Below are 26921 nucleotides of genomic sequence, written 5' to 3'. Positions count from 1 at the left end.
TCTGAACAAGATCACGAAGAAGGACGTATACCCCATCCCACGGATAGACGACGCATTGGATCGGCTCTGCAACGCTAAATACTTCTCGTCGATGGACCTGAAGTCTGGCTATTGGCCAATAGAAGTCGACGAAAGAAATCGCGAAAAGGCCGCCTTCATCACCCCAGACGGCCTCTACGAGTTCGAGGTTATGCCATTTGGACTGTGCTTGGCGCCTACAACGCTCCAACGCAGCAGGATTGATGCTGCAGCAGGTTCTTGATGCTGCAGCAGGTTCTTGATGCTGCCATGATCTGTCTATTTTTGCGCAGCTTCTCTTCCAGAAACAGATCAAGAACAATTTGATTTCCACATTCAAGCATTGGAGGGAGGCTTGAACAAAAAATGAAAAATTAGTACTCGACGAGCGTTCAAGCCCCCCTTAACAAGGCTGTTCTGTTACTGAGAACAGCAGTTTGGGCGTTCTCATTGGCATAATGCAAAATTGGATACTTATATGTACGCAAACCTTTGACGTAGTAGACGGTCTAAAACCGTGTTATCACACAGTGATTTGATCACACGTGGTATTCACTATATTAAAACAGAAGTGCTGGCCATGTAATATACAAGATCATTACACGCGAAATTAGAAGTCACACAGCCATTTCAAAAAAAAAAAAAGAAACCACACATTGATATTGAGGTATATAAGTGTACGATCAGTCTAAAATTGCAAAGTTTAAGTTTAGTGTGCCTTGCATTTCGACATTCAAATTTACATCCATGTGGTTCGTTTACCGAGCTAAGACTAGCACATTGAAAGATATCCAATCTGGCAGTTCGCTCTAATCTTAGTCATTGAATATCGACGTCCTTCACTTTAGCAGCCTCGATGCCATCAGGTGGCATATCAGGATTTGCCGCATAGTTGTTTCCTGCTATGTTAACGTAGTACGTGTGTCGTGCTTAATGTTAAATAATTTCGCGTATGTTACAATTAATTGTCTTTTACCTCGCTTTCACTTAATTTTTTCCTTATATATGGATGTGTTTCAAATAAATATAACAGTGAAATTCTTCCATAGGCTACTTGGCTTCATTATGTGTATACATATATGCCCCTAAGGACGACGAAACTGTCGAGTCATCCTTTCTAGTCAATCGCATTGCTATTGTATCGTTAGGTATAGGTTAATTTGTATTGTGCTACCTCTAAAGATACACTGCACTAAATCACCTTCTTTTTGATGAAGAGGAGAAAATCCGTGCAGAGTTACTCGTTAGCAGTGAAACGTCAGTTGGGTATTGTTCTTGCACGATGTCTGAGTACCTGGTAAGGATAGAAACGCACGCAAAAGAAAGAACAAGCAGGGTATCCCGCTTTTTTTACTGGTAAACGATGGCCATCAGTGTTTTTTTTTTTTACCGTTGTAATCTTCTACCTGTAGGTCAGGAGAACTAAAGTTGGACTGCGCTTTCTTGCGTACGTTTATACTTTATTAGGCATATATTAGCGATATTCCTGCAAACTTTGGCCTTCCAGCAGTACATAGAGCACGTCAATCTTGCTTGTAGAAAAGACATAGGAATGAAGTGCTGAATATAGAAAATAATGGTGCAAGGAGCTGCTGCTTTAATTACGTCTTTTAGTATTCCTCTTGTTAGAGTGTAGGTATTGCAACAATCGATCTAACTAACATGTTTGTAAGGAATAATCAAGTGCCCAAATATATTATGTATTCTGCGTTGCAGGTCTTCTTGTGGCGTTGCTGCAGAGGTACATGTCCCTTTTCCACGTCGGTCTCATCGGGAGCATCTTCCTTTGGGGCGGCATCATAGCGTCGGTATTTTCACCTAACATTACTACCATAACGGTTACTCTTGGCCTACTGCACGGTAAGATACGCGGTGGTTCTATGTTTAGAAAAATTGTGACATATTTTACTCTTCGGCTCACACGAAACTCTTTGCGATTGTCAAAGACGTGGAAGAGCATGTAAAGTGATTACAACAAATCATCATTGCATGAATAGGTACACAAGTTCACACTAGGTGCAATCACGAGACCAATGCTAAAAACTATGATTACTGACACGTTAAATACTAATATTAGGCCTAGATTCTCACCATGCAGTACAAGGGACTCATTATTCCGATTTATTCTATCTTATATGAGTACAGAAAAACGTATTTCTACGTGTAAGGTGAGAGCTTATGTGATATAAACTACATTGTGTCTGTAACAAGTTGCGTTTGCTTTCGCAAAGCAATGACAGATGCTGTATTGAAAAAGATGCTTTAATATTCAGATCTTGTAATGTCTTAATATCGACATGTAAGTTTTGTATTAAGTTTATACAAAACTCACATCTTATTTTAGCTTCAAAAGCTAAGTATATTTTTTCGCAGCCCTCAGTGAACTACACAATAGCCAGAAGATTCGCATGGCAGCAAAAAGTATGGGGTGCCGTGAACTAGGCAAAAATGTGTTGAGTTATTGACTGTATTTCGGAACTAAGCACCATATGGCGGTTCACCTTGTCGGTACATTACATGGAAGTGGTGGTGTTTCACTCTTTCTATATTTATAACCTCACAAAATTCGGCTCCATAAGCTAAGACGTCTGAAGGTTCGCAATTTTCGGCGGACCATCTAAAAGATACCACTTAGACTTTGCAGCTTCGTCATCTGCATCGTGCACGTATTCATCTCAAACGGCTACAAACTTCGAAAGAGCGATACATGGACGACATTGTCGACTCAACTATATGCGGGAGACATTGCTTCAGAAGCAGTAGCAATCGATTTTTTTTCACCACCTATTGTAGAGTTATGCAAAGAAAACGTCGATATTATTCCTGCACAGAGCTTTGAGCCCCAACTTCTAAGGTTTGCTATGAAATCACGCAGCCTCACAACTCCCCGTATGCCATGTGACATCAGAGCAAACGTCGAAAGAATAAATGGCACTGATTAAAGGAAACCTAAAACAAAACGTTAAGCTTAATGAAATCACTCGAATATTTTTTTCCATATCTACCGGCATGTTTTATGTGCCGATATGTGACCTGGTTATGAAGAAAATTGCCACTGAAGCTCCTGCGGTTGCGGGTCACATTGAAACGACTGCAAAACGTAAGAACTGACGTGATCTCTACGTCATTGTTCTTTCTTTCGTTCTCTCTCAATCACATGTGCTCACGACAAATACTGTAGTCCACAACAAGTGGCGCTAATTACGATTTTTGCCATTTTCTAGAGCTCTGTTCGCGTTACGAATTACGATATGGTTATTATGTAAGCCTGATTCTACCATCTGCCACTACATAATATATTCCTTAAATGTCATTTACCCGATTTTTGTTTCTATGCACCAGGATAATTAAAATATACAGGCCACCATCATGCACACGTTTGCATGCATGACGAAGTCACTGGGAAATTGAGCGACTTCGTCGCTCAATTCTCAGTGCCAAACTGATGAATGACGAAATTGAGAGAAATTCCTGACCGGGCACCTCTTAGTTCTGTGTCTTGAGGTAACCTAGATTTGTGCCATATACAGTTGAAAGATGCCGCAAGCATTAACTAGAGCGTGAAAACATATTACACTAGAAGTAATACAGTTCTTCAATGCTGAGACGGCCTGCTGGGGCTTCCTGTATACGTCCTGATCCTCGGAGTTGCCGCTGCACCGTCAAAGGTTGCCGGACTTAAAGATGCACTCCAAGAAAATTTGTCAACACGGATAAACCTTAGCTTTAGGCAGTAGCAATATAAAGGAGCCTCTATGCTATTTTTCGGTCAAGTTGACTGAAATATACTTCAAACTTCAAATTGGACGTTTGAAATTTGAAGGAAAGCGCCATGAGAAGCTGCACAAACAAAGTCGTTTGATGCCGAAGCTGAGAAAAACACCGCCATTCTCCGTCGCTGGAAGTGACGAGTTAACTTACCCACGACATCTGGGTGTAACCTCCAACGTCAGCGCTTGTTATTGGCAGCTCTTCAGCCTGCAAAATCTGAATTTCGCTTCAATCTGTTGGTACAGCCGGGAAAGGGCAAAGCCGGTTCGTACCACGTTGCACTGGCCAGAGAGCAATACACGAGTGCGACGTGATACTCCAGCCGCTGCGCCTAGCTGCATCTACCTGCAACCGCTGCGTACCCAAGATGCCACAGCAACCGCGCATAAAGTCGCCAGATATTTTCCCAAGAGCCGAAAGTCTCGGGACAGTAACCGCATGGTGTCCCGACAAGCCCGCCATCCTTCGAGACACTCGGGAAACCGCTTGTTCCGATCAGTCTGCGTGCGTGACGTAGTTCCAAGCACGTGTCTATGCGAACCAGCCCGAGTGCCTGGCGTCGGTGGCTGCCCCCGGCGCGTTTAAGCTTCTCGAAAGTGGCTTGTTCTACTTTACATCATTGCGACAACCGCCAGGTGCACGCAGCTTCTACTTAGGGAATGTTTATAAGCTGCTAATATGAAAACAATATAGCCATTAGACCTGCGGCTTCCCCAACATTGGTACAGCGGTGTATACTCATTACTTTAGCAAGTTTAGTCAGATACATTATGTCGCTGGCGACGTCTAAGTGCCAGTTTTAGCTCGTATGCTTCTGTTTAAATACGTGAATACGACAAAATCGTTGTTTGTAGAGATAATTACGCAAAATTCTCGAGGTTTCTTGCTTTTAATAGAAGATATAGTCCAGTCATTGTACAAAGCATTTTTCTTATTTTGGCAGCCAGGCAAACATTTCTGCATATTGCACAATTTTAGTATACCCAGGGTATGATGTTTACAACCCTCTATGTTAGCAATAAAGAACGCTATTGCAATTTTTATTGGGTAAGCATCCTTTCGCGAGTGCCCCAGTCTGGTTACGCGTAAAGTGTAATGCTTTTTATCTGCACAAACATGCGTATACATTGAATGGTACGACATTTAATCGTTATAATAATGTAAATGTAGATATTCGTTAGCTTTATCAGCGATGATTTACACCTAATGATAAGTATATCAAAAGCGAATACACCTATAATACATGAGGCTTCTTAGAAAATGCAGGAGTAAGCACATAGTAGGGGTGGGCGGAACGAAATTTGGGGGAGCGTTAACTTGAAATTTGGAGTTGGGCCAACTGAAATATGGCGGTGAGTCAGCTTGAAATTCGGAATTGAGCAAACTTGAAATTTGGACATGAGTCAAACTAAACTTGGCGGTGGGCCAACATGATCTTTGAGGGTGGGCCAACGTAAATTTGGGAATGGGCCAACTTAAATGGCGAGGAGGGGGCGCTCAACTCAAATTTGGGGTGGGCCTACATAAATTTGGAGGATGGTCAACTTAATTCTGGGAGAGGGCGAACCTAAACTTGGACGTGGAGCAACTGAAGTTTGGAGGTAGGCAAACAAATTTTTGGGTGGGCGAACCTAAATTTCGGGCTGGGACAACTTGAAATTTAGGGTTGGGCCAACTTTAAATTTAGACGTGCGCCAATTTAAACTTTTGGGGTGGCCCTACTTAAATTTGGACGTGGTGCAACTGAAATTAGGGGTACGCTTGCTCATACTTAGACAATTTCCCTGCAGTTTATGCTTTTTTTTAACAGCTCACACCTAACAGTACATCTAAATGGATAAAAATGAACTATTATACACAAATTCGACGTATACTGCTAACTTGTGATTATGTGCTTTGTAAATTCTTCGTAAACGTTAGAGCATGTTTACATAGTCCATGACATTATAAATCGTATTTCCACTTTCTAGATGCCCCAGGAGATGCAGTTTGCAGATGCAGATGTAATTCAGGTTTTGATGCAATGTTATGGACTTGTAAATGTCATGCTTTTTATTTTTTATACACGTCAACTCTTTCAAACCTTTATGCAATATTTGAAGGAATAAACCAAAATTCTGGTTTCTTCTTTCACTGTGCAATCTAGCTTTCTTTGTCAAATGCGAAAAAAAATCAACTGGTTTAAAGTTTTTTCTTACGGAAGCATTTATGCATAGTTCACCTATTTCTGTGGACGGTATCGAAAATGACACCCGGCTAAACCTTCGACTAAAGTGGAGACCTCAATTCACGTTGGAATTGGCGCTCGATATAAGATAACAGTAATACCAGCTAGCTCGCGAGCCATCTAGGCATGTGAAAAGGAGCTTAAGGACATCCCAACAGACGCCTTCCTAAAGCTGCGTTCGTTTTTTTAGGCCTTCGTTTTCATGTGAATTATTTATTATTTCCTTCATCTACTGGGCAGAATATTTGGGCTATTATTCGCGATATGTCTTTAACGTTTAGTTGTGCTGTCTTCAGTGAAGGAATTGTTCCGAAGAAGTCTCGAGGAAATGCCCTTTACCAAGTTATCAAGTGCGCATTGTTAAATATATGTTTTGGTTAAGCAACCTCGCACATGCAGGCAGCGCATGCATACTGTCAGCAGTAGAAAGCTCTATTTATCTTCTTCTGATTGATTTTGCACAGGCTGCAGTTACAGTATGCTTTTCTAAAGCAGAAATGTTGATGGATGAATCTCCCGCATGCTTTCTGTGTTATACCGGAACAGAAACTCTTAATTTGTCCGGCATGGTGGATCTTTGCTTGCCTACTTAGGAGAAGTGGTTAGCCATTTGTTCCGCGCTTTCTCCGTTCAAGAAAAATGAATGCCGTGGTAGACGCTCACTACCCTCCAATATTATCTCAGTAGTGAAGTTCATGAGTTATCTAAGCAGTCTTGTTGAGCTTGGTTCTCGATATGAAGAGATTAACGCAAAGTTAGGGGACAGCGAAAAACTGACGTAGAAAGGACGAACGTGGCGCTGCGTTCGTCCTTTCTTCGTCTTGCGAACTGTCAATTTTGCGCTTCCCCCTCCCCCCCTATTTTAGCGCCATGAACCAACAAGCCCAAGCCACAACCGTAACAAGTAATTAACGTTTCGAGTATGATTACACAAAATTCGCTTGCCACTTCACTAGCTGGGCCGGCGTTGGTTCAGGCAGCATACGCTATATGATGTTCTAATGTTATTCTCGCCCTTTAACTAGGGTATCCTTAACCTTGCTATCATGAAGCCACTTTGCGTTGTTTGTGTGTTTATCTGTCCGCGCGTAACATTTTCCGCGCCAACTCTGATCACTGAGTATTCCCGGATCCTACGGTAGATCATCAGGCTTCAGTGCTAGGGTAACCGCGTTCGAAAAGAACGGTTGGACCAACTTGTGTTACTGAGCAAGGGAGATTGGGTATGCGCCACTATTCTATGAAGCTTTTTGACGGCACGTAGAGTCACTGGATGTTTCCACGTTGTAGTTATAATGAATGAAACAATTGCGAAACCACGAATGATGAAGCTTACTTTCTATTGGGCGAACCTGTCCCCCAAAAGCAAGTTACACTCAAAGCACAAGGATAGCGGTGAGCACAGTCGGCGAAAGTCATAAATCCAATCTGCGGGTCAAGCACGTCGCCTTTATATATGAGTCATCGATGGTTCCAGAATAATCACTGGTGCCCGAGTGTCTTCCAAAAGTTACAACACAATTGTAGCCGCGCATGCAATGAGAAATCACTTGCTTTGGTGACAAAAGACAGCGGGTACAGCCATCGATAACATTCGAGAAACTTCCGATACGTGCAGAAACGTCCTGCGCTGAGCGATAACATTGAACCTTTGTGAGTCGGTAAAAAATGGTCACCCGAAAAAGACAAACAAGCACACGTTTCAATGCCCCCTCTTAAAAAGCATAAACGGAGAGCGAAAAAAACATGAACTCGCTTGGTAAAGAAAAAATAACAAACAGAGTCTCAAAGTTTGCAAGCACTGGTAGAACGGCTTACGCCACACATTAACATTTTACGTCGTGAGTGGCGCCGCTCTGATAACGAAATGCCGTACAGCGCGACCTCATAGTCCGGTGTGCCAGTTGATCGGACGATCTTCTATGGTGCGAAGTTAGTTGCGTCGCAAGAGTTTTTTCACTAAACCATCGTAAGTGTGTTGGGGTCCAACCCAAGTACGGTCGCCGGGAAGGTGCTCCACGTATATTCGTCGGAAATTGTAGTGCCCCCTATCGTCCTCTCCTAACTGTTGATGTACAGGCGGGCAAGCTGTGGGGCTTCTTCGGCGTGCTGGGGATAGGCGGCGACGTCAATATTCTGATCGTTGGTGACGTGCGGCAGCATGGCGTCGAGAGTCGTAGCCGGTTTCCTTTCGTAAACCAGCTTGAATGTTGTGATCTGCGTCGTTTATTGCCACGGGCGTCGTATAAGCGAAGGTTAAGTACGGAAGGACGGCATCCCAAATCCTGTGTTCGACGTTGATGTACATTGCCAACATGTTGGCAAGCGTGTTGTTTAGCCTCTCCGTGAGACTATTCGTCCGCGAGTGGTACGTGTTCTTCTGTGGTTTGTGCGGCTGTGTTGCAGAATCGCTTGCGTGAGCTCCGCTGTAAAGGCCGGCCATCGGTCGGTGATGAGCACTTCCAGAGCACCACGTCGTAGCGGTATATTCTCGATGAAAAATTTCGCCACTTCGGCCGCACTGCCTTTAGGCAGGGCTTTCGTTGCCGTGTAGCGGGTAAGGTAGTCGGTAGCCCAAACGATTCACATATTTGTAGATGTTGACATTTGAACTGTCCGCAACAAGCCCATCCAGATTTGTTGGAATGGTCGGCGAGGAGGCTGGATTGCTTGTAGCAGCCCTTCTGGTCTTGTTGGGGGTGTCTTGCGTCGCTGAGATTCTCAGCATGTCTTCACGTGACGGGCGAAGTCGGTGGTGAGGCGCTGTCAGAAGTACTTCTCTTGTATTCTTGCGAGCGTATGGCAAAATTCTAGGTGCCTGGCTCTCTGATCACCATGCAGGGCATGCAGAATCTCTGTCCAATGCTAGGGCCACAACGAGAAGATAGTTTGCGCAGACTGGGGAAAAATTCCTCTTTAAGACGACGTCGTATCGCAGGGAAAGCGAAGACAACCCCCGCATCAACGCTCTAGGGAAAACGTTGGTGCAGCGTTCCAAATACTCAGTGAGGCTTTTTAGCTCCGGGTCAGATCATTGTTGTTCAGCAAAGTCTTCCGCGCTTATTGCTCCTAGGGAGGCGTCACCATCTTCGCTATCTTGGGTGGCGGGTCAAGGGAGGCGCGTTAGGCCGTCGGCATCGGAGTGCTTCCGCTCGGATTTGTAGACGATCGTTATGTCAAATTACAGATGTTTGAAACTGCGACGTGAGAGGCATCCTGTGGGGTCCTCTAAATTTGCCAGCCAACACGAGGCATGGTGGTCGCTTCCGACTTTGAAGGGCCTCCCGTAAAAGTAAGGACGGAATTGTGTGATATACGAAATGCGTCAAGGCATTCCTTTTCCGTCATAGAATAGTTTGCTTCCGCTTTCCACAGCCACGGACTGGCGTAAGCAATAGCCCTTTGAAATTTCCCTTTCCACTGGACTAGGATAACGCCGTGCCCTAGGCTACTTGTCTCCGTATGAATTTTGGCGTCGGCGTCTTCGTTGCAGCGCGCTAGTATTTACGGTGACTGCAGGAGTTGTTTAAACGCCCGGAATGCTTCGATTTGCGGTGTTTCCCACTTAAACTCGGCTTCTGATATTGTGAGAAAAATTAATAACTCAGTCATGCGCGAAACGTTATTGACAAAGTGCCTAGAATACGCACAAAACCAAGAAATCTGCGCACTCCTGTCTTGTTGGTGGGCTATTGAAATTTAGCGATGGCAGGTGTCTTCCGCGAGTCAGCCTGGACTCCACATTTGCTGATGCCATCGCCCAAGAACAGACGCTCACCTTAAGCGAAGCAGCACTTTTCTGGCTTTAGAGTGAGCCCTGATGACTTGATCGCCCCTGGTACTGTTCCAAGCCACCTAATTTGATTGTTCAAATTCACGGCGACAATGACGACATCATCCAAGTAGGCAAGACTGGTCTATTACTTCGACCAAACTAACACCATGTCTGTCACGGACTGGAACGTTGCAGCTGCTGAGAACAGTCCGAATGGCATGACCTTGAAATCGTAGTGGCCGTCCGGTGTGGCGAGGGCGGTCTTCTCACGATCTCTCTCATCAACTTCTATTTGATAGTAGCCGGTCCATATCCATCGACGAGAAGTACTTAGCGCCGCAGAGGCGATCCAATGCGTCGTCTATATGTGGGAAATGGTATGCATCCTTATTTGTGACTAAACCGACGATAATCGACGGGAAAACGCAGGGTTCCGCCTTTTTTTTCCACCAAGACCACAGGAGATGCCATCGGGTTTTTGGATGGCTGATTGATGCCGTCAGGTAGCATTTCATAGAATTGTTGCCTTATAGCTTCACCTTCATGTGTCGAAACTCTGTAAGGGGTCTGGCGTAAACGTCGAGCGGTTTCTTCGATGATTATGCAATGTTTTGCAACTAAGTTTAGTCGAATCCATGATGACATTGCGACCCAGTCCTTGTACCGTCGGTGCAGACTTTTAAGATATTGCGTTATGGTTATGTTCTCATTTTTGGTTAGTGTCCTAGTATGGATATGCAAGGTGACCCATGATTATGTAGCCTTTAAAAAGTAGATTAAAAGACAGCACCCGATCTGTAAGAGACCTGTCAACGTCGAGCAGTTGCTTAGCCAACAGAAATTACAAAGATGTTGCAGCAACAATACTAGAGATAATGGGGGTCACTACAAATATTCAATTAGGCTGCAGTGATTGCAACCAGGTACACTGTGTCAGTAGTAGAGGTAGTAGTACCATGTAGGTAGTGAAGGGCATTGTGGTTGGCGGCGACATTAGTAATTGTTGTGCCTGCTAATATGTCAATAAGGTTTCGTGATTCAATGACTGCATTTTGGAGATTCACTGATATCGCATGGCCATACAATAAGTATCATCGCCATCGTCATAACCCATAAAACAGATTATTACTAAGTACACACTCATCACAAGGGAAATTCCTAATCCCATCAAAGTTGCCAGGGTCGTGCAAAAATATTAATGAGCCAAGAATCATTTTCTTTCTTTCGCCTTGTACTGTTCCCCTTACCTTTGGATGTGTGCTAACTAAGTGCAATATACGTATTTAAATATACGTTGTGATAGGAAATGCAAGACAATAATACCGAAAGAAAAATGCAAACCTAGCGCGCATAGTTGATTCTATGTTAAGCCAAGCTTTTTTCAAGCGCTATTTAATAGGACCTATATCTAAGCGCGATGCGTACAATTTGTGTAAACTATTGAGTATGGAACCTCATTCATTAAAGTTCTCTACAATAAAGATCACACCAGTAGTATTACGCAATTTCTATGTTCAAGCATACATTGCACACTCTAGGCTGAAATGCAAACACAAAATCAGGCGAATGCAGAGTGTGAGTCGTCTGCGTAGCGATCTCAGGAGTAGGAAGGCGATATATGCTGCTTGGCAATGATAAAAGAAATGAAGAAGACAAGCGCATGCACTGAGAAGTAGGGCACATATCAAGCTACAAGTAAGAATCGTGATCTTATGTCATATCGGTACCTACATATTCGTGACAACGGGTCAGGAATATGCTCAACTAGTCACAGGCACCAAATGGCTTATCGAAAGAATGAGATAGAATGAAATAGATCAAAGAATCACTTGTCTATAACTGCATATTCCGTTGAAAGGTCGGTGTGCTTAAAGTATAACTATGAACCTAAATTGCATGCCTCTGTTTTATGCAGGAATTATCATTTTCATTGCGGATAAAAGAGGTTAGCTTACAGGCACTATTTTGTAGATCAGCGCACGGACGTTGAATATCACTTCTGCGCGTACTTGCGACCAGCGCAGATATAACATTGCTATACATATTTAAAAACGTTGGACGTTACGAGTAAGGACTGCCATAAATTAAAAAAATGTGCAAGTGGAATGCAGCTGGATAGAAACATGGTAATATTGTTTGCCTTCCTTTGTAGCAAGTCCGACTATTATTTTTATTTGACCTAATATAAATAATTAATTATTATTCATTAAAAAATTACTCAAAGGAAATGTTTATAGCAAAATAATTTAAAAGGAAATTCGCGCGTAATATTTTGCGTTTCTACGGCATTCTTTTAGGATCACAAAAAGCTTTCTTTTTTTGTAGTACGTATTGCACAACAGAATGCCAGATTTTGAACTTCGCAAGATGGCCTAGAATTTTATCCTTGAAACATTTGTTTTCAATTGAATATTTGACCAATTGAATAAGTAAGTATACCTTATTATGTTTAGCCGGGGTGGAAAGATTGTTTAGTTTGCTCCAAGCGACAAGCAACATTGTATTCAGTCTGTCAAGCTACGTGGACATGAATATTTAAAAAAATTTCACAAGTGCGACACATGGTACATTGCCAGAGACACAGATCTACCTAGCAGCAACGATGCCTAACTTGGGTGTGTATCAAACAAAGCTTCCCTATAAATATTTAAAGTAGATGTCCCCGATCTTGTATAAGCACAGAACGCTATTTTGTCTAAAACTAGTGCTTGCCGCTGATACTATTCTGTGTTAATGAAAATGGCCCGTTTCTCCTTCATTCTTAGACAAAGTCATATTGAGACAGGTACACAATAAACGCTAATGTGGCATCTGGAAGCGTCCTCGACACTTTTATTTTCCTTTCTGTTTTCGCATGTCTTCCAGGGCTCGGAGCAGGACTTGTTTTGATGTCCAACCTTGTGGAAATCATGCAGTACTTCCAAAGGTACCGTGGCATCGCCTCCGGTATTAAGTTTGCGGCCGACCCCACAAGCGCCATTGCGTTCCCAGCGTTGCTGTCTTACCTGAGGACCACGTATGGTTTCCGTGGTACACTACTCATATACGCAGCGCTCACTATGCACGTCACGGCATTCTCAATCGTCCTCAAGGAGCCCCCCTGGATGACGCAAGGCTCGACGGCAGCCGTAACAGCGGTTTCAAGCCCACCACCTAAGGAAAAGCGCCAAAATCACAGCAGCTTAGTTACGAAGATTCGGCATACGATGCAACGCGCACCGCCAGAGCTTCTGATGCCCAGCTTCTATGCTGCCGTCTTGGGATCCGTGTTGCTGGACTACGTGAACGCCGTGCACTTGTCAACTCTAGTAGACTACGCCCTCGACAGCGGCGTATCTCGGGCGCACGCTGAGTTAACGGTTACCTACGCTTCAGCGCCGGAGATCGCAGGACGCGTTCTGCTGCCGCTAGTCGCCGATGTGGGCCTGGTGAGCCGACCGGCTCTCGCGGCCGGAAACGTGGTGGCGCTGGGTGCCTTTCTCGCCTTGACGCCGGAGACCAGAGGCGCAGCACACGTGGTGCTGCGAGCAGCATCGTCGGTGGCTCTCGCTACGCTGATGACCATGAAGCACGTGCTAGTGGCCGACTACTTCGGCCCGGACGCCGTCGCCCTGCTGTCCGGCGTTTCTGGGGTCCTCCTGGTTCCCGTGCTGCTCAGCAACCCTTCCATTATAGGCCAGTGCCCACGTATTTCGTATTCCAATCAAGTGCACACATTCCCTGTATAATTACATGTAGCAACCTATATCGATACGTTCATCCTTAAATATAAGTTCTCTGCAATACAAGCATAAAAACAGAATGTGTGATGCCAGGGATAGCTCTTTATAACCAGGCATTCTCTGTCTACTTACCCGCCATGGTTGCTCAGTGGCTGTGGTGGTGGGCTGCTGAGCACGAGGTCGCGGGATCGAATCAGGGCCATGGCGGCCGCATTTCGATGGCGGCGAAATGCGAAATACCCGTGTACTTAGATTTACGTGCACGTTAAAGAACCCCAGCTGGTCAAAATTTCCGGAGTCCTCCACTACGGCGTGCCTCATAATCACAGAGTGGTTTTGCACGTAAAACCCCATAATTTAATTTTATTTGCTTTGTCTACTTTAGTCCACTTTCAGCCCGCCTAAGCCAATAGAGTGCCCAAGATGTCTTCTAGCTTGGGCCACTAAATATGGGCTCGTGGCCATGATTGCAACGCGCTATTTTCTACATGGGTATATACCAGATATTATAAACGACCTGGCATGAATGACATGGTAGATATAATGTGCATTCCTCTCATGAAGCGTATCTCATGATATGAATATGAATAATGTGACCGATGTAACTGGCATGTTCAAAGCGGATCCTTTTCAGCGAAACATTTATATGGCTTTCTTCTTGCTTGACTGACGTGTTTACTTTTAGTAGCACGCTCATAGATTTATTCAGAACACTCTTAAATGTTGATTAGATATCGCCATTATTTCGGAACATGAGGAAACCGCTTTCTTGGCGCCATAATTTCGTTTACAACATACAAAAAATGTTAGCATACATGCACACGTGGTAAAATTGACGATGCTGGTTGTACCTTGCGATCTCAATTGCCACGGTTTCGAAGAAAAGAAAACAAGGAAAGCGGTCTCTTTTTTTTATATTCTTCTTGCGTAGCTGTGCTAGGCGAAATAATCTTTAAAAAATAGTCTAGCGGCATAATGAAGAGGCATGGACAAGAAGGGACGACACAAGCGCTCTCTTTGATCTGAACAACTCAAGTTTCAATGACTCTTGACAAGCCCACACACTCACGAACAGACAGACACACTGCGAAAGAATCCTCGGGTTTTACGCACCGAAACCACAATTTTATTATGAGGCACGCCGTAGTGGGAGACTCCGAATTAATTTTTACCATCACGGGATCTTTAAAAAACCCAGCTGCACAAAACACGGGCGTTCTTGCATTTCACCTCCATTGAAATGAGGCTGCCGCGGCCGGGTTTTGATCCGCGAACTCCAGCTCAGCAGTGCAACACTATAGGCTTTAGGCCGCAGCGGCAGGTCACACACACGAACACGCGTACACACAGGCACAGACACGCACGCACACACACACAATATATATATAAACGAGAAGAAAGGGGGTTAACCGAGGGGCCCGATTTTCTTATTAGTCATATCATAAGAAGCCAACAAACAGTGATACCAAGGACAACATAGGGGAAATTACTTGTGCTTAATAAATGAAATAAAGAAACGATAAATTAATGAAAATTAAAGTGGATGAAAAAACAACTTGCCGCAGGTGGGAACCGAACCCACAACCTTCGCATTTCGCGTGCGATGCTCTACCAATTGAGCTACCGCGGCGCCGTTTTCCCAACCACTTTCTTGGGTATTTATGCGTCTTAGTAGAACCCTGGGAGAGTCACGTTGCATATGTGGGTTTATTGACCAGTTGCCTTCGCCCAAAAAGATCACGTTCTCGTGACGCCTGCGGCGTAAAGGACGTTCCACGTCCGCCGCCCAGGTCTGTGAGTGGTGGCGCTGGCTAGCACTCCCAGGGTTCTACTAGGACACATAAATACCCAAGAAAGTGGATAGGAAAACGACGCCGTGGTAGCTCAATTGGTAGAGCGTCGCACGCGAACTATGAAGGTTGTGGGCTCGGTTCCCACCTGCGGCAAGTTGCTTTTTCATCCACTTTAATTTCCATTAATTTATCGCTTCTTTATTTCATTTATTAAGCACAAGTAATTTCCCGTATGTTGTCCTTGGTATCAGTGTTTGTTGGCTTCTTAAGATATGACTATATATATATATATATATATATATATATATATATATATATATATATATATATATATATATTTATTTATATATATATATATACAGTCAAATTATCATATGCCGAACACAGAATCACCCGAACGACAACATCAGAGCAATTAATTCCAGTTCTTAGCTCAAATAACAAAATGATAAATGAATCCAAATGAAAGTGCACGAAAACAAATTACCTGCCGGTGAAATAGGAAACCACGTGTTCGCGCTACGCGACATGCGTTCTATAGATACATACATACATTTATACACACACACACACATATATATATATATATATATATATATATATATATATATATATATATATATATATATATATATATGTGTGTGTGTGATGCGATATGTGATATGTGATGCCAGGGATAGCTCTTTATAACCAGGCATTCTCTGTCTACTTACCCGCCATGGTTGCTCAGTGGCTGTGGTGGTGGGCTATATATATATATATATATATATATATATATATATATATATATATATGTTATAAAGGAGATTTATTGGGGTTCGTAGCGAGCGCCGGTTCTAGGATGCACCGAGCAGTTCCCGAGCTCGAGCCTCTGCTGCTTGCTTGATGCTGCTGACTGTGTGCGCACGTTCGTTATCTTCCTTACAATCGCCTCGCGGAAATAAAGGAGCCATCCTGGCGATTTAGTTTTCTGGAAGGACGGTAGAAAGGTGATACGGCTTAAGACGCTGAACGTGAACTACTTCGCGGTTACGACGTCGCATGTCGGACGGCGGCGTTAGCGGCTCAACCAGGTTATTAAAGGGTGATGTTCTCTCGAGAACGCAGTATGGCCCATTGTACTTCGGAAGGAGTTTTGAAGCGAGCCCAGCCGTGCGCTGTGGCACTAACAACCAGACGAGAGCGCCCGGGAGAAAAGCGGGAGTCGAGTTCTGGGCATCGTGAACGGTTTTTTGACGGTTCTCGTCATCCGAGGTGAATCAGCGGGCCAGCTGGCGACATTCCTCGGCGTGTGTGGCGGCTTCCGAGATCGGCAGGCATTCGGATGGGTCCCGCCGATAGGGCAGAATAGTGTCGATTGTGTGCGAAGGATGACGGCCGTAAAGAAGGTAAAAGGGCCAGAATCCGGTAGTGTCCTGAGTCGCGGCGCCTTAGGCGTAGGTGACAAACGGAAGAACTAGGTCCCAGTTAGAGTAATCAGGTGAGACATACATGACGAGCATGTCACCAAGAGTTCTATTAAAGCGTTCCGTGGTGCCATTAGTCTGTGGGTGATAAGCAGTGCATTTACGATGAACAGTAGCGCATTCAGCTAGCAGTTGTTCGATGACTTCAGATAAGAAGGCGAGGCCTCTGTCGCTTAAAAGTTCACATGGACCTCCATGAAGAAGAAAGAAATGGCGAAGTATGGAATTGGCGACCTCCTGCGCTGTAGCATTTGGTAGCGCAGCAGTCTCCGCATAACGGGTTAAGTGGTCTACCGCAACGATTATCCACCTGTTGCCGGTAGGAGTCAACGGAAGTGGCCTGTAGAGATCCATGCCCACGTGATCAAAGGGTCGGGATGGGCGTTGTAAAGGCTGGAGTTCACCCGCGGAGTTGTGCGGTGGCGCTTTGCGGCGTTGGCACTTTCGAACGAAATTGCACATTCCGCGCCAGCAATAGCGGTGTCGAAGTCTTTCGTAGGTCTTGAAGACTCCCGCATGGCCACACTGAGGGTCGACGTGGAACGATGAGCAGAGCTCTGATCGCAAGATTCTCGGAATGACGAGTAACCAGGTGCGTAATCTGGGGCATAGTTGCGTCGATATAGTAGCTGGTCTCGAATCACAAAATGAGGAACTTGGCGCCGAAGCTTACGTGACGCCGGAACTTTCGACGTATCCAAGAGAAGGGAGAGCAGAGATGCAGTCCAGGGATCATTACGCTGTGCAGCAGCGATAGTGTCAACGTCCAGAGAGGATGATGCGCACTCGCAGGAGGAGTCGCGACTGGCCTTCGGGAGAAGCGGCGATCGCGATAACGCGTCAGCCTCGGAGTGGTTTCGGCCGGAACGGTAAACCACGCGGATGTCATACTCCAGGATTCGCAATGCCGAGCGGGCAAGGCGGCCCGGTTTACCTTTGAGCATCGACAGACAACATAGTGCGTGATGATCGGTCACTACGTCAGACGATCGGCCGTATAAATATGGGCGAAACTTGTGAAGCGCCCACACAATGGCCAAACACTCCTTTTCTGTAACGCTGTAATTGGTTTCCGCCTTGGTTCACGTGCGACTCGCCTATGCTACGACGTATTCTGTGTGGCCAGGTTGACGCTGTGCCAACACAGCGCGAAGGCCCACACCGCTTGCATCGGTATGGATTTCGGTTGGCACTTGAGGGTCAAAATGGCGAAGAATGGGTGGCGTCGTGAGAAGACGGCCCAAGGTTGTGAAGGCGTCGTAACGCGCTGGAGACCATGATGAGAGATCTCTAGCGCCACCAACCAACTGCGTGAGAGGCGATATAATTGACGCAGAATTTCGAACGAATCGCCGGAAGTAAGAGCAGAGGCCGATAAAACTGCGTAGCTTTTTCATAGTGGTAGGTTTTGGGGACGCAGTAACCGCACGTAGCTTCTCGGGATCCGGGCTAATACCCTCCTTTGACACGACAGGGCCTAAAATTGTGAGCTGACGAACAGCTAATCGACACTTCTTCAGGTTAAGTTGCAAACCGGCGTTGGTCAAGCAAGTGAGTACGTGCTGGAGGGGCAGCAGGTGCTTTGCGAAATCAGGGGCGAACACCACAATGTCGTCAAGATAGCAAACACAGATTTTTCATTTGAGGCCACGCAGAACATTATCCATCATTCTTTCGAACGTAGCAGTGCGTTGCAAAGTGCGAAAGGCATGATGGTAAATTCATACAACCAGTCTGTTGTAACAAACGCAGTTTTCGGGTGATCGGTCTCTGCCATCGGAACCTGCCAGTAGCCTGACCGCAAATCCAGCGAAGAAAAGAACTCCGCTCCCTGCAAACAGACCAGAGCATCATCGATTCGTGGTAATGGGTAGACGTCCTTCAGCGTGATCTTGTTCAACCGTCGATAATCAACACATAAGCCGATGGAACCGTCTTTTTTTTTCTGACGAGGACCACGGAAGAGGCCCATAGGCTTTAGAAAGGTTGAATGACGCCTCGACGGAACACGTCATCGACCTGGTCTTCAATGACACGGCGTTCCGTAGCGGACACGTGTTATGGTCTTTGTCGCCGCGGCGAGTGAGAGCCAGTGTCGATGTAATGCTCAACCGTCGATACACGGGCAAGAGATGTTTGCGCAACGTCGAAAAAACGGCGGAAGTGCTGAAGGATTGCGAGAAGTTGAGATCGCTGCGAATGCGTCAGATCTTCGGTGATGAATGGGCTGAACACACCAGTCCATGTTGAGTCCGCTGCGGAGAGGGCACTCAGTTCATGGAAGGCAGTAGCAGGCACTTCGTCGTGGACGCAGACAATTCGTGTTGAATCGACCGACTCAACGTAACCAAGGCAATCGTGGCGGAGCAGTGATAGTGGCGATGAAAGATGATTTTAAATGGGCATCGTGCTGAGACCGGCGGCAAGGTGAAGAGCTGCAAAGGGCAAAAGAAGCGCTTTTCTGGTAACAAAGTGATGAGAGGGCATGAACAAGACCATCCCGTCGGATATGGTACTACGCAAGACTGGTACTAATGCTGAAGAGCACGGGGGAATACAGGTGTTTTCTTTCACGACAATTTTAGCGGCAGGATGAGCATCGACGGAGGCCATGTCACCAAGGTGGAAAAGTTGAATCTCGGCCCGAGCGCAATTGATGATGGCATTGTGGCGTGAGAGAAAATCCCATCCTAGAATAATGGCGTGGGAGCACGATGAAAGGACTGTGAATTTAATCGTGTACAAAACGTCCTACATGGTCACACGGGCAGTACAAGCAGCGGTAGGGCAAATTGGTTGAGCACTCGCCGTTCGAAGCGACAATCCAGACAGAAATGTCGTCACTTTACGAAGCGAGCGGCAAAACCTGGCATCCATAACTGAAATAGCCGCACCGGTATCGACGAGAGTGACTGTAGCGACATCGTCTATAAACACATCAATGACATTGGCAGGTAAAGGAGGAGGGCTTAGGAATGTCGACACTTGCGCAGTTGTTGCCTCCGGAACTGCGTCGTCTGGTTTCCCTATTCGTTAGAGACGGGTCGTCGACGCATAGGGGAAAGCGATCGGCGACGTGGGGAGGTTGATCGGAGGCGTTCGAACCGAGGACGGCGATCAGTCTGGGAGCGAGCTGGTGATGGGTCGAAGGGTCCGTAAGGAGCATTTGAATCAGGCGGCACATAGGGCGCTCGCTGATCGTCATTGAACGCCTGCGATCTACGGCGGCAGAACCTTGCGACATGAGCGGGATACCTACATGCGAAGCATATAGGGCGATTGTCCGGCGTACGCCACGGGTTAGCGACGGCAGTGGTGGTCCAGGGGACGGGAGGGTGAAGGCGCTGCACAGGCTGCTGTAAGCGACGCACGGGCACAGTGCGAGGTGCCATTGAAGCAACCGTAGCATAAGTGACTGGTGTAGTCACGACATCCTGCTGGTGAACAGCCGGCAGCGCTTCCGCGAGCTCTTCATGAATCACGCTACGGAGATGAGACGGCAAAGTGCTGGCAGACTCCTGAGTGACGGACACCAGAGACAGCTGTCCTGCGGCTTCTTCGCGCACAAAATCCTTGATTTGGGTCATCAGAGAGGCTTGTTCTGGGCCGCTGGTCAGGCTCCAGAGTGACGCCGCATTTGGTGCGGGATGTCGCCGTGCAAGAGCTCGCTACTTGTGTAATTCATCATAGCTCTGGCAGAAGCTGATGACGCCTCCAACAGTGCGCGGGAACTTGGCCAGAAGCATCTGGAACGCGTCATCATCGATTCCTTTCATGACGTGCTTGATCTTTCCCGCTTCCGTCATGGCAGCGTTCACGCGCCTGCACAAATCGAGGCCGTCTTCTATATAGCTGGTGAATGTCTCACATATGTCGTGTGCGCGTGTACGCAAACGCTGCTCGGCTCGGAGTTTCCTGACGGCGGGTCGGTCAAATACTTCTGTAATCGACGTTTTGAACGCGGACCACGTTCGGATATCCCTCTCATGATTTCGAGAACCAGAGACTGGCCACGCCCGCGAGGTATAATGATACGTAAGCCAGTTTGTCCGAGTCATTCAATTTGTTGTCAACGCTCACCCGTTCGTAGGACGACAGCCACTCTTCAACGCCGTTGTCGTCGGTTCCGCTGAAGATAGGGGGCTCCCGCTGGCGAACGGTGCCAGCGCAAGGGACGGGTGGTGATGGAAGAGTCTGCTGGTCGGCGTCCGGCATGGCGGAGGGTAGCGTCCGAGAACGAAATTCCAGAATGGTAGATTGGAACGTTACCGAGCACCTCCACTACTTATAAAGGAGATTTATTGGTGTTCGTATATATAGCGAGCGGCGGTTCTAGGATGCACCGAGCAGTTCCCGAGCTCGAGCCTCTGCTGCGCTGTAAATATATATATATATATAGAAGTTCTTTGGAGGCGGCATCACATGAATCGTAACTATGTTACATGAATGCGCAGTTCATATTCATGTAGGCGCATGCGCGGTCTACACTGCTTCAAATTTATAAAATCGGTTTCAGCGGTACAACATACTTAGTTTAAAGATTTCGCTTGTTGTGTCGTCCTCTCTTACGCCCGTGTCGTTTTTTGTTGCACAATATCATTTGAGTAACGCATTTTTAACGCCCGACGGGTTCTTTGAATTTAACATCATGCCTTTTGGACTGTGCAACGCGCATAAAACATTGGAAAGGTTCATGGGCACTATACTGCGCGCCTTGAAATGGGAAGTTTGCATGTGCTGTGTGGACGATGTTGTGATCTTTGGGCGAACATTTAGTCAGCATAACAAGCGTCTGGAGTTGGTGCAGAACTGCTTGGAGAAACGCGGGCTTGTCTTGAATTCGGAGAAGTGCCATTAAGTTGAATGACAAGCTCTTGTGCTGGGACATCAGGTCCAAGAAAATGGCATACGACCAGGTTCACAAAATACTACGGCTCTAGAGACATTTGAAGAACATCACGGTGTCTAGCAGGTACGAAGCTTTTTAAGATTATGCTCCTACTTTCACGATTCATTCCTAGATTTCCCGACATGGCCCATCCTCTTACACGCCTTCTTCTGAAAGGGGTTCCTTTTGAGTGGACGGCAGAGTGCAACTCTTCGTTTCGTCGATTAAATTTCCTCTTGAAGTCGCAGCCTATTCTTCGCCACTTCGATCCCTCAGCACCAACAGAGGTTCACACAGACGCGAGTGGTGTTGGCACCGGCGATGCGCTTGCTCAGCGCATAGGCGGAAGTGAGCACATGATCTCGTGCGCTAGTCGCTTCGTGAGTCGCTCCGAGCGCAATTATACAGTGAGCGAGCAACAGTGCTTGGCGGCCATCTTTGCAGTGCAACGGTTTCGTTGTTACCTTTACGCGCACCCCTTCACGGTGGTCACGGATCACCATTCACTGTGCTGGCTCGTGAACCTTCGGGAGCCTTCTGGTCAACTTGCGCGTTGGGCTCTACATCTGCAAGAGTACGATTTTGTTTTTTTCGTACAAGAGCGGTCGACGACACGCAAATGCTGATTGCCTCTCTCGGATTGCTCTTCCAACAATCGAATGCGATACTGACAACTTCGATCAATACATGGCCTTTGAATCCCCGGAATTTTCTGTTATGAGTACCTTTATATCCGAACAACAGAAGGACGACAGTTTGCAACCACTGTTCGCGACCACACACGAGCCTTCAGGAAACAGCCGCTTTCGCCTGCGTGACGGCGTCCTGCATAAGTAGACCTACTCGACCACTGGCGCGCGTTACATTTTATTTGTCCTCTAGAGCCTCCCTATTCAAGTACTATGAGCCTTGCACGACGATCTAAGCTCTGGCCAAATCGGCTTCGCAAGAACACCCTACCATGTTCAAGAGCGCTTTTACTGGCCCAAGATGCGTAACGGTACCTACTGGTACGTCGCCTGGTGCACCGAATGCCAGCGTTACAAATGACCTCTAAGCACACCGCATGGTCGACTTCAGCCAGTTCTGTCTTCCAGGGCCCCTTTCGAACAAGTTGGTTCAGATCTCCTGGGCCCCTTGCTGAGATCCTCAAAAGACAATCGTTAGATTATAGTGTGTGTAGGCCGCCTGACCGGTTATTGTGAGACGTTGCCATTGGCAACAGCAGCAAAAGTCTCTCTTTCTTTATTATATGCGATCCTTCTTCGACATGGGCCTTGTCGCTTTATAATCAGCCATCGTGGGAGACAATTTACCGCAGACGTTGTTGAAGAGGCCCTTCGTCTATGTTGAGCTAGCTTCCGGCATTCGACGCCATACCATCCACAAACTAATGGTCTGGTTGAACGTACAAACAGAACGCTTGCCAACATGTTATCAATGTGTGTCGATTTTGCACATAAGAATTGGGACAGTGTCCTGCCTTTTGTCGCCTATACAATCAACAGCTGAAGACATAGAACCACCGGTTACTCACCGTTCTTTCTGCTTTATGCTAGTCCACCTCGCTACACGCTCGACATGTTTCCTTACTTCGCTCATGACAGTGATCCTGCTACCAAGATCCTCTGTCGAGCCGAAGAAGCCCGACGCCTTGCTCGGCTACGCACCCTGGCTTCGCAGGACCAATCAAAGATCCTCTACGACGGCCGTCACCTACATGTATATCAAGATCCTGGTCACCTTATATGGCTCTGGACGCCATTACGGAAGCGCGGATTCTACCAAAAGTTTTTGGTCCACTGCGTTGGACCTTACGTTATACTGGAACGCATCAGCGAGGTCAGCTATCGCATTGCACGCCTCCCAAACAGTGGACGACACCCGTCCAAAACCGAAGTCACACACGTTGCCCACCCGAAGCCTTAAATCCACGAGAGACTAAATGACTTTCCCGGCGGGCTTCGTCTGCGAATGGAAAAAATGTCACGAGTTTTGGTTACAAAGGGCAGAAGGAGCCCGAATGACAAAAAGACGGAGCGTTGAGAAAAAGGATGACGTTCGGCGGGCTACTTCAGGACCACACCCGGAAAAAGTCCAACTGTTTGCCTTTATCTTCCTTGCATATTTAAGTCAATGGTTTTAATAATATACATAACTATGGGGTCTTACGTGCCAGAACCACTTGAAGTCCGGCCTCCGTGGCCGGGATTCGATCCCACCACCTCGTGCTCAGCAGCATAACACCATATTCACTGAGCAACCACGGTGATTTAAGGAAATGGTTCGCGCGGAACATTATATATATATATATACATATATATATATATATATATATATATATATATATATATATATATATATATGTGTGTGTGTGTGTGTGTGTGTGTGTGTGTGTGTGTGTGTGTGTGTGTGTTTGTGTGTGTGTGTGTGTGTGTGTGTGTGTGTGTGTGTGTGTGTGTGTGTGTGTGTGTGTGTGTGTGTGTGTGTGTGTGTGTGTGTGTGTGTGTGTGTGTGTGTGTGTGTGTGTGTGTGTGTGTGTGTGTCCATGCCTGTCCGTTTGTTCAGCTGCTACACTAAACGCATTACAACTTATCCAGTGCAATAATATTTTTTCGCAGTGACAATAATACAAATGAAGTGACTGTTATTATTAATCATGTAAACGTGTGAAAATGCCTCTAGTACAAAAAGACAACGGGTTCTCACTTTTCTTCATAAAGGGACATGCGCCTACTTGCTCGCAGAGGAGACACAAAAAAGAAAGAGAAGGAAAGCTAGAGAAAATAAAGAAAGAGAGAAAGGCACACCGCAACATATCACACATTCGCACGCATAGTACAAACGTTGCCGACGATAATCGAGTGTTGTGGTTGTCACGAATGCAAGCATACATTTGTGAGCCTCAAAAGAAGTGGAAGCATGGATTTTCGGTAAGATGTCATTAAGCGCTCTGTGAGCAAGATTAATCGTTGGAAATAGCATAGCAGCACATCGCGACAACTGTTCAAGGTTGATTATTGCAGTAGCTTGCGTTGAAATAAGTACAGCACGCTCAGTTTAATCCAACGCAAAAGTAAATAAGAGCCCTTTTAAAGCAGAACACCCACCCTGTCTGTGCGATTATTAAACTCTGAGGTGCACCATCTCAGAACACAACAGGAACACGCCATCTATCTCTACACAAACAAGAAGCTGTAACAAAAGTGCACATTTCATTTTTCCTACTGTCTGATTGTTTTATAAAGCGGCAATTTGTGATCGTTGCTCTTATTCGCAGGACATTTCCGGGATGTCAGTGGCGCCTACGACAATCTCTACAGAATACTGGCCGGGATGGTGCTTGCTATGGCAGTCGCGTTTCTAGCATTCATATGTTCCTCTAGAAAGTTTGTTTCACTACCAACTGACGATATTCAAGAGGACTAAATAACGTCGGTTGTCTGCCTCCTATGGGTAAAGCAGCAGGGCTTGATGTAGATGACAAAAACGCTATCCTAACCTCAGTTATGTGTACTACGCACTGTAGCAGGTTCACGCCATTCATGAGGGCTGTGAATATGGCTTCCACAGTCTATTTCGATCAACTTCTTCATACTTATTGAAATTTCTTTTCCTGAATAACCTCACACGCGACCCCGAAGTAGCAGAGAAAGTGGCCATAGCTCTGGCAATGCTCGAGGACAAGCGAGAGGTAATATTGAGCGGCTAGAGACCGGCCATCAAAGCGTTCGAAAGAGGAGTGTCAGCGACCAGGCGTTACGCTTCCTCCACGGCGCTGATCCGAGCTCCCTCAAGCACCACACCGTCATCTGGTTTCCCGTCCACCTGAGTCGGATCCCGGGCGCCCCGCCCAACCTAAACGATACAGCCCACGGTGATGCGCGCGCTTACCGATCGCGCCGTCACCCACGGGCAACCGCGACTCGACGAGTTGGAGCCGAACAGGGACGCCACAGTAACGTACAACGAAATCACTAAATACTTTTACTTGGGACGACGTCTCTTTCCACACCCACACCCCAAATTAAACAGGCCACAGGCGCTAACGCTACACTTGTTACAGACACGTGCCTCTCCCAACCCCGCCACGTTACACATCATCTACCCGGACGTCAACCCCGACGTTGCGTGCCCCTCGTGCGGCGACACGGTGACACTCGCACGTGCTCTGGGAGTGTAGAAACGCTCCGCCCCACTCCACCTCGGCCAAGGGAGAGAAGACCTTACGAAGCCCGCTACTCCAAGACCAGCAATGAATGGACCATCCAGCAGGCCCACGCAGCGGCCTCCAGGTATTCCCTGTCGGTCCCTGCGTGGGAGACGCACACTGAGCGCTGAGGTGTGTCCTGCAGGACATTTAATAAAGTTAATTTAATCCAATCCAATCGTGCACCAATGAGACATTTCTGAACGCCACCAGTGAGCATTCCTGCACCCGCGTTTTTCTATTCTCAAATGAAAGTAGAAAAAACACAGCCTAAATGATAGAGGTACAACACCTGCTATTATGGAATAAACTACCTTACGCATTCAGTGCCTCGAAGAGTGTATGTCACAGAGGACATATTACCTCAAGTGCGCGTGCTTCGCATTGCAATAAGAAATGTATCTACCATTACATTTATAATGTCCCTTCTGGTACGCAAATGGCCCCTCAGGTAAAACCATGCTAAGGTATTAAGCCAGTATAAAAACTACCTATTACTTCTGATATGTGTATTCACCAATGTTTGTTTACAGTTATTTTATACTTATTTTTTCTTGTTGGTGTATCAAACTACCCGGTTCTTCGCCAATCCCACAGAGTGGGTAGGTATCATTAACATATAGGAAAGCGGGGGGGGGGGAGGGCTCTACATCTACGAAAACAAGCTGTATTTGTTGCACGTGTCCTTGTCGCCTGTCTTCGTTGCACCACTACACTGGTGGACATGCTGGGTACGACAACCCGGTACTGCGGACCGCTCCTGGAAGCCGTTCGTTGAGCCCGGACACTCTCCCGCACATCGCAAGGCCTACGCATCATTTCAATCGTAGATTGCAAAGACTTGCTCTGGAGCTCACCCGCGTACAGGAACCTTCGTGTAAACGTTACCCATCACCGCCCACGAGTAACACCAGCCCACCACAGGAAACCGAAATCATGCGTTCGTCTAGCATGCCTCAGGTAACCCTTCTTCATCCACTGATTCCGTATCGCTTTCACGGTGACACCTGTGAAGACGTCGAATACCCCCTGACCAGTTTGAGCACGTCGG

General features: G+C 46.5%; 1 protein-coding gene and 1 non-coding gene across 2 annotated transcripts in view; one reads left to right on the top strand and one right to left on the bottom strand.

The window, feature by feature from the left end:
• Positions 1-26323, top strand: part of LOC142576616 (monocarboxylate transporter 11-like) — a 77396-nt gene extending 51073 nt beyond the window's left edge. The window contains exons 3-5 of the mRNA XM_075686818.1: positions 1735-1878; positions 12657-13466; positions 24941-26323. Of these exons, the coding sequence (XP_075542933.1) occupies positions 1735-1878; positions 12657-13466; positions 24941-25089 (1103 nt within the window). The 3' untranslated portion in view covers positions 25090-26323. The remainder of the gene's footprint in view (positions 1-1734; positions 1879-12656; positions 13467-24940) is intronic.
• Positions 15071-15143, bottom strand: TRNAS-CGA (transfer RNA serine (anticodon CGA)). The gene has a single exon. It is a non-coding gene; the product is annotated as a tRNA-Ser (tRNA).
• Positions 26324-26921: the final 598 nt, after the last annotated feature.

The sequence above is a fragment of the Dermacentor variabilis genome, chromosome 3, assembly GCF_050947875.1.
Source record: "Dermacentor variabilis isolate Ectoservices chromosome 3, ASM5094787v1, whole genome shotgun sequence".
Lineage (NCBI taxonomy): Eukaryota > Metazoa > Arthropoda > Arachnida > Ixodida > Ixodidae > Dermacentor > Dermacentor variabilis.
Note: the sequence above shows the minus strand (reverse complement) of the source record. Positions and strands in the feature narration are given on the sequence as shown.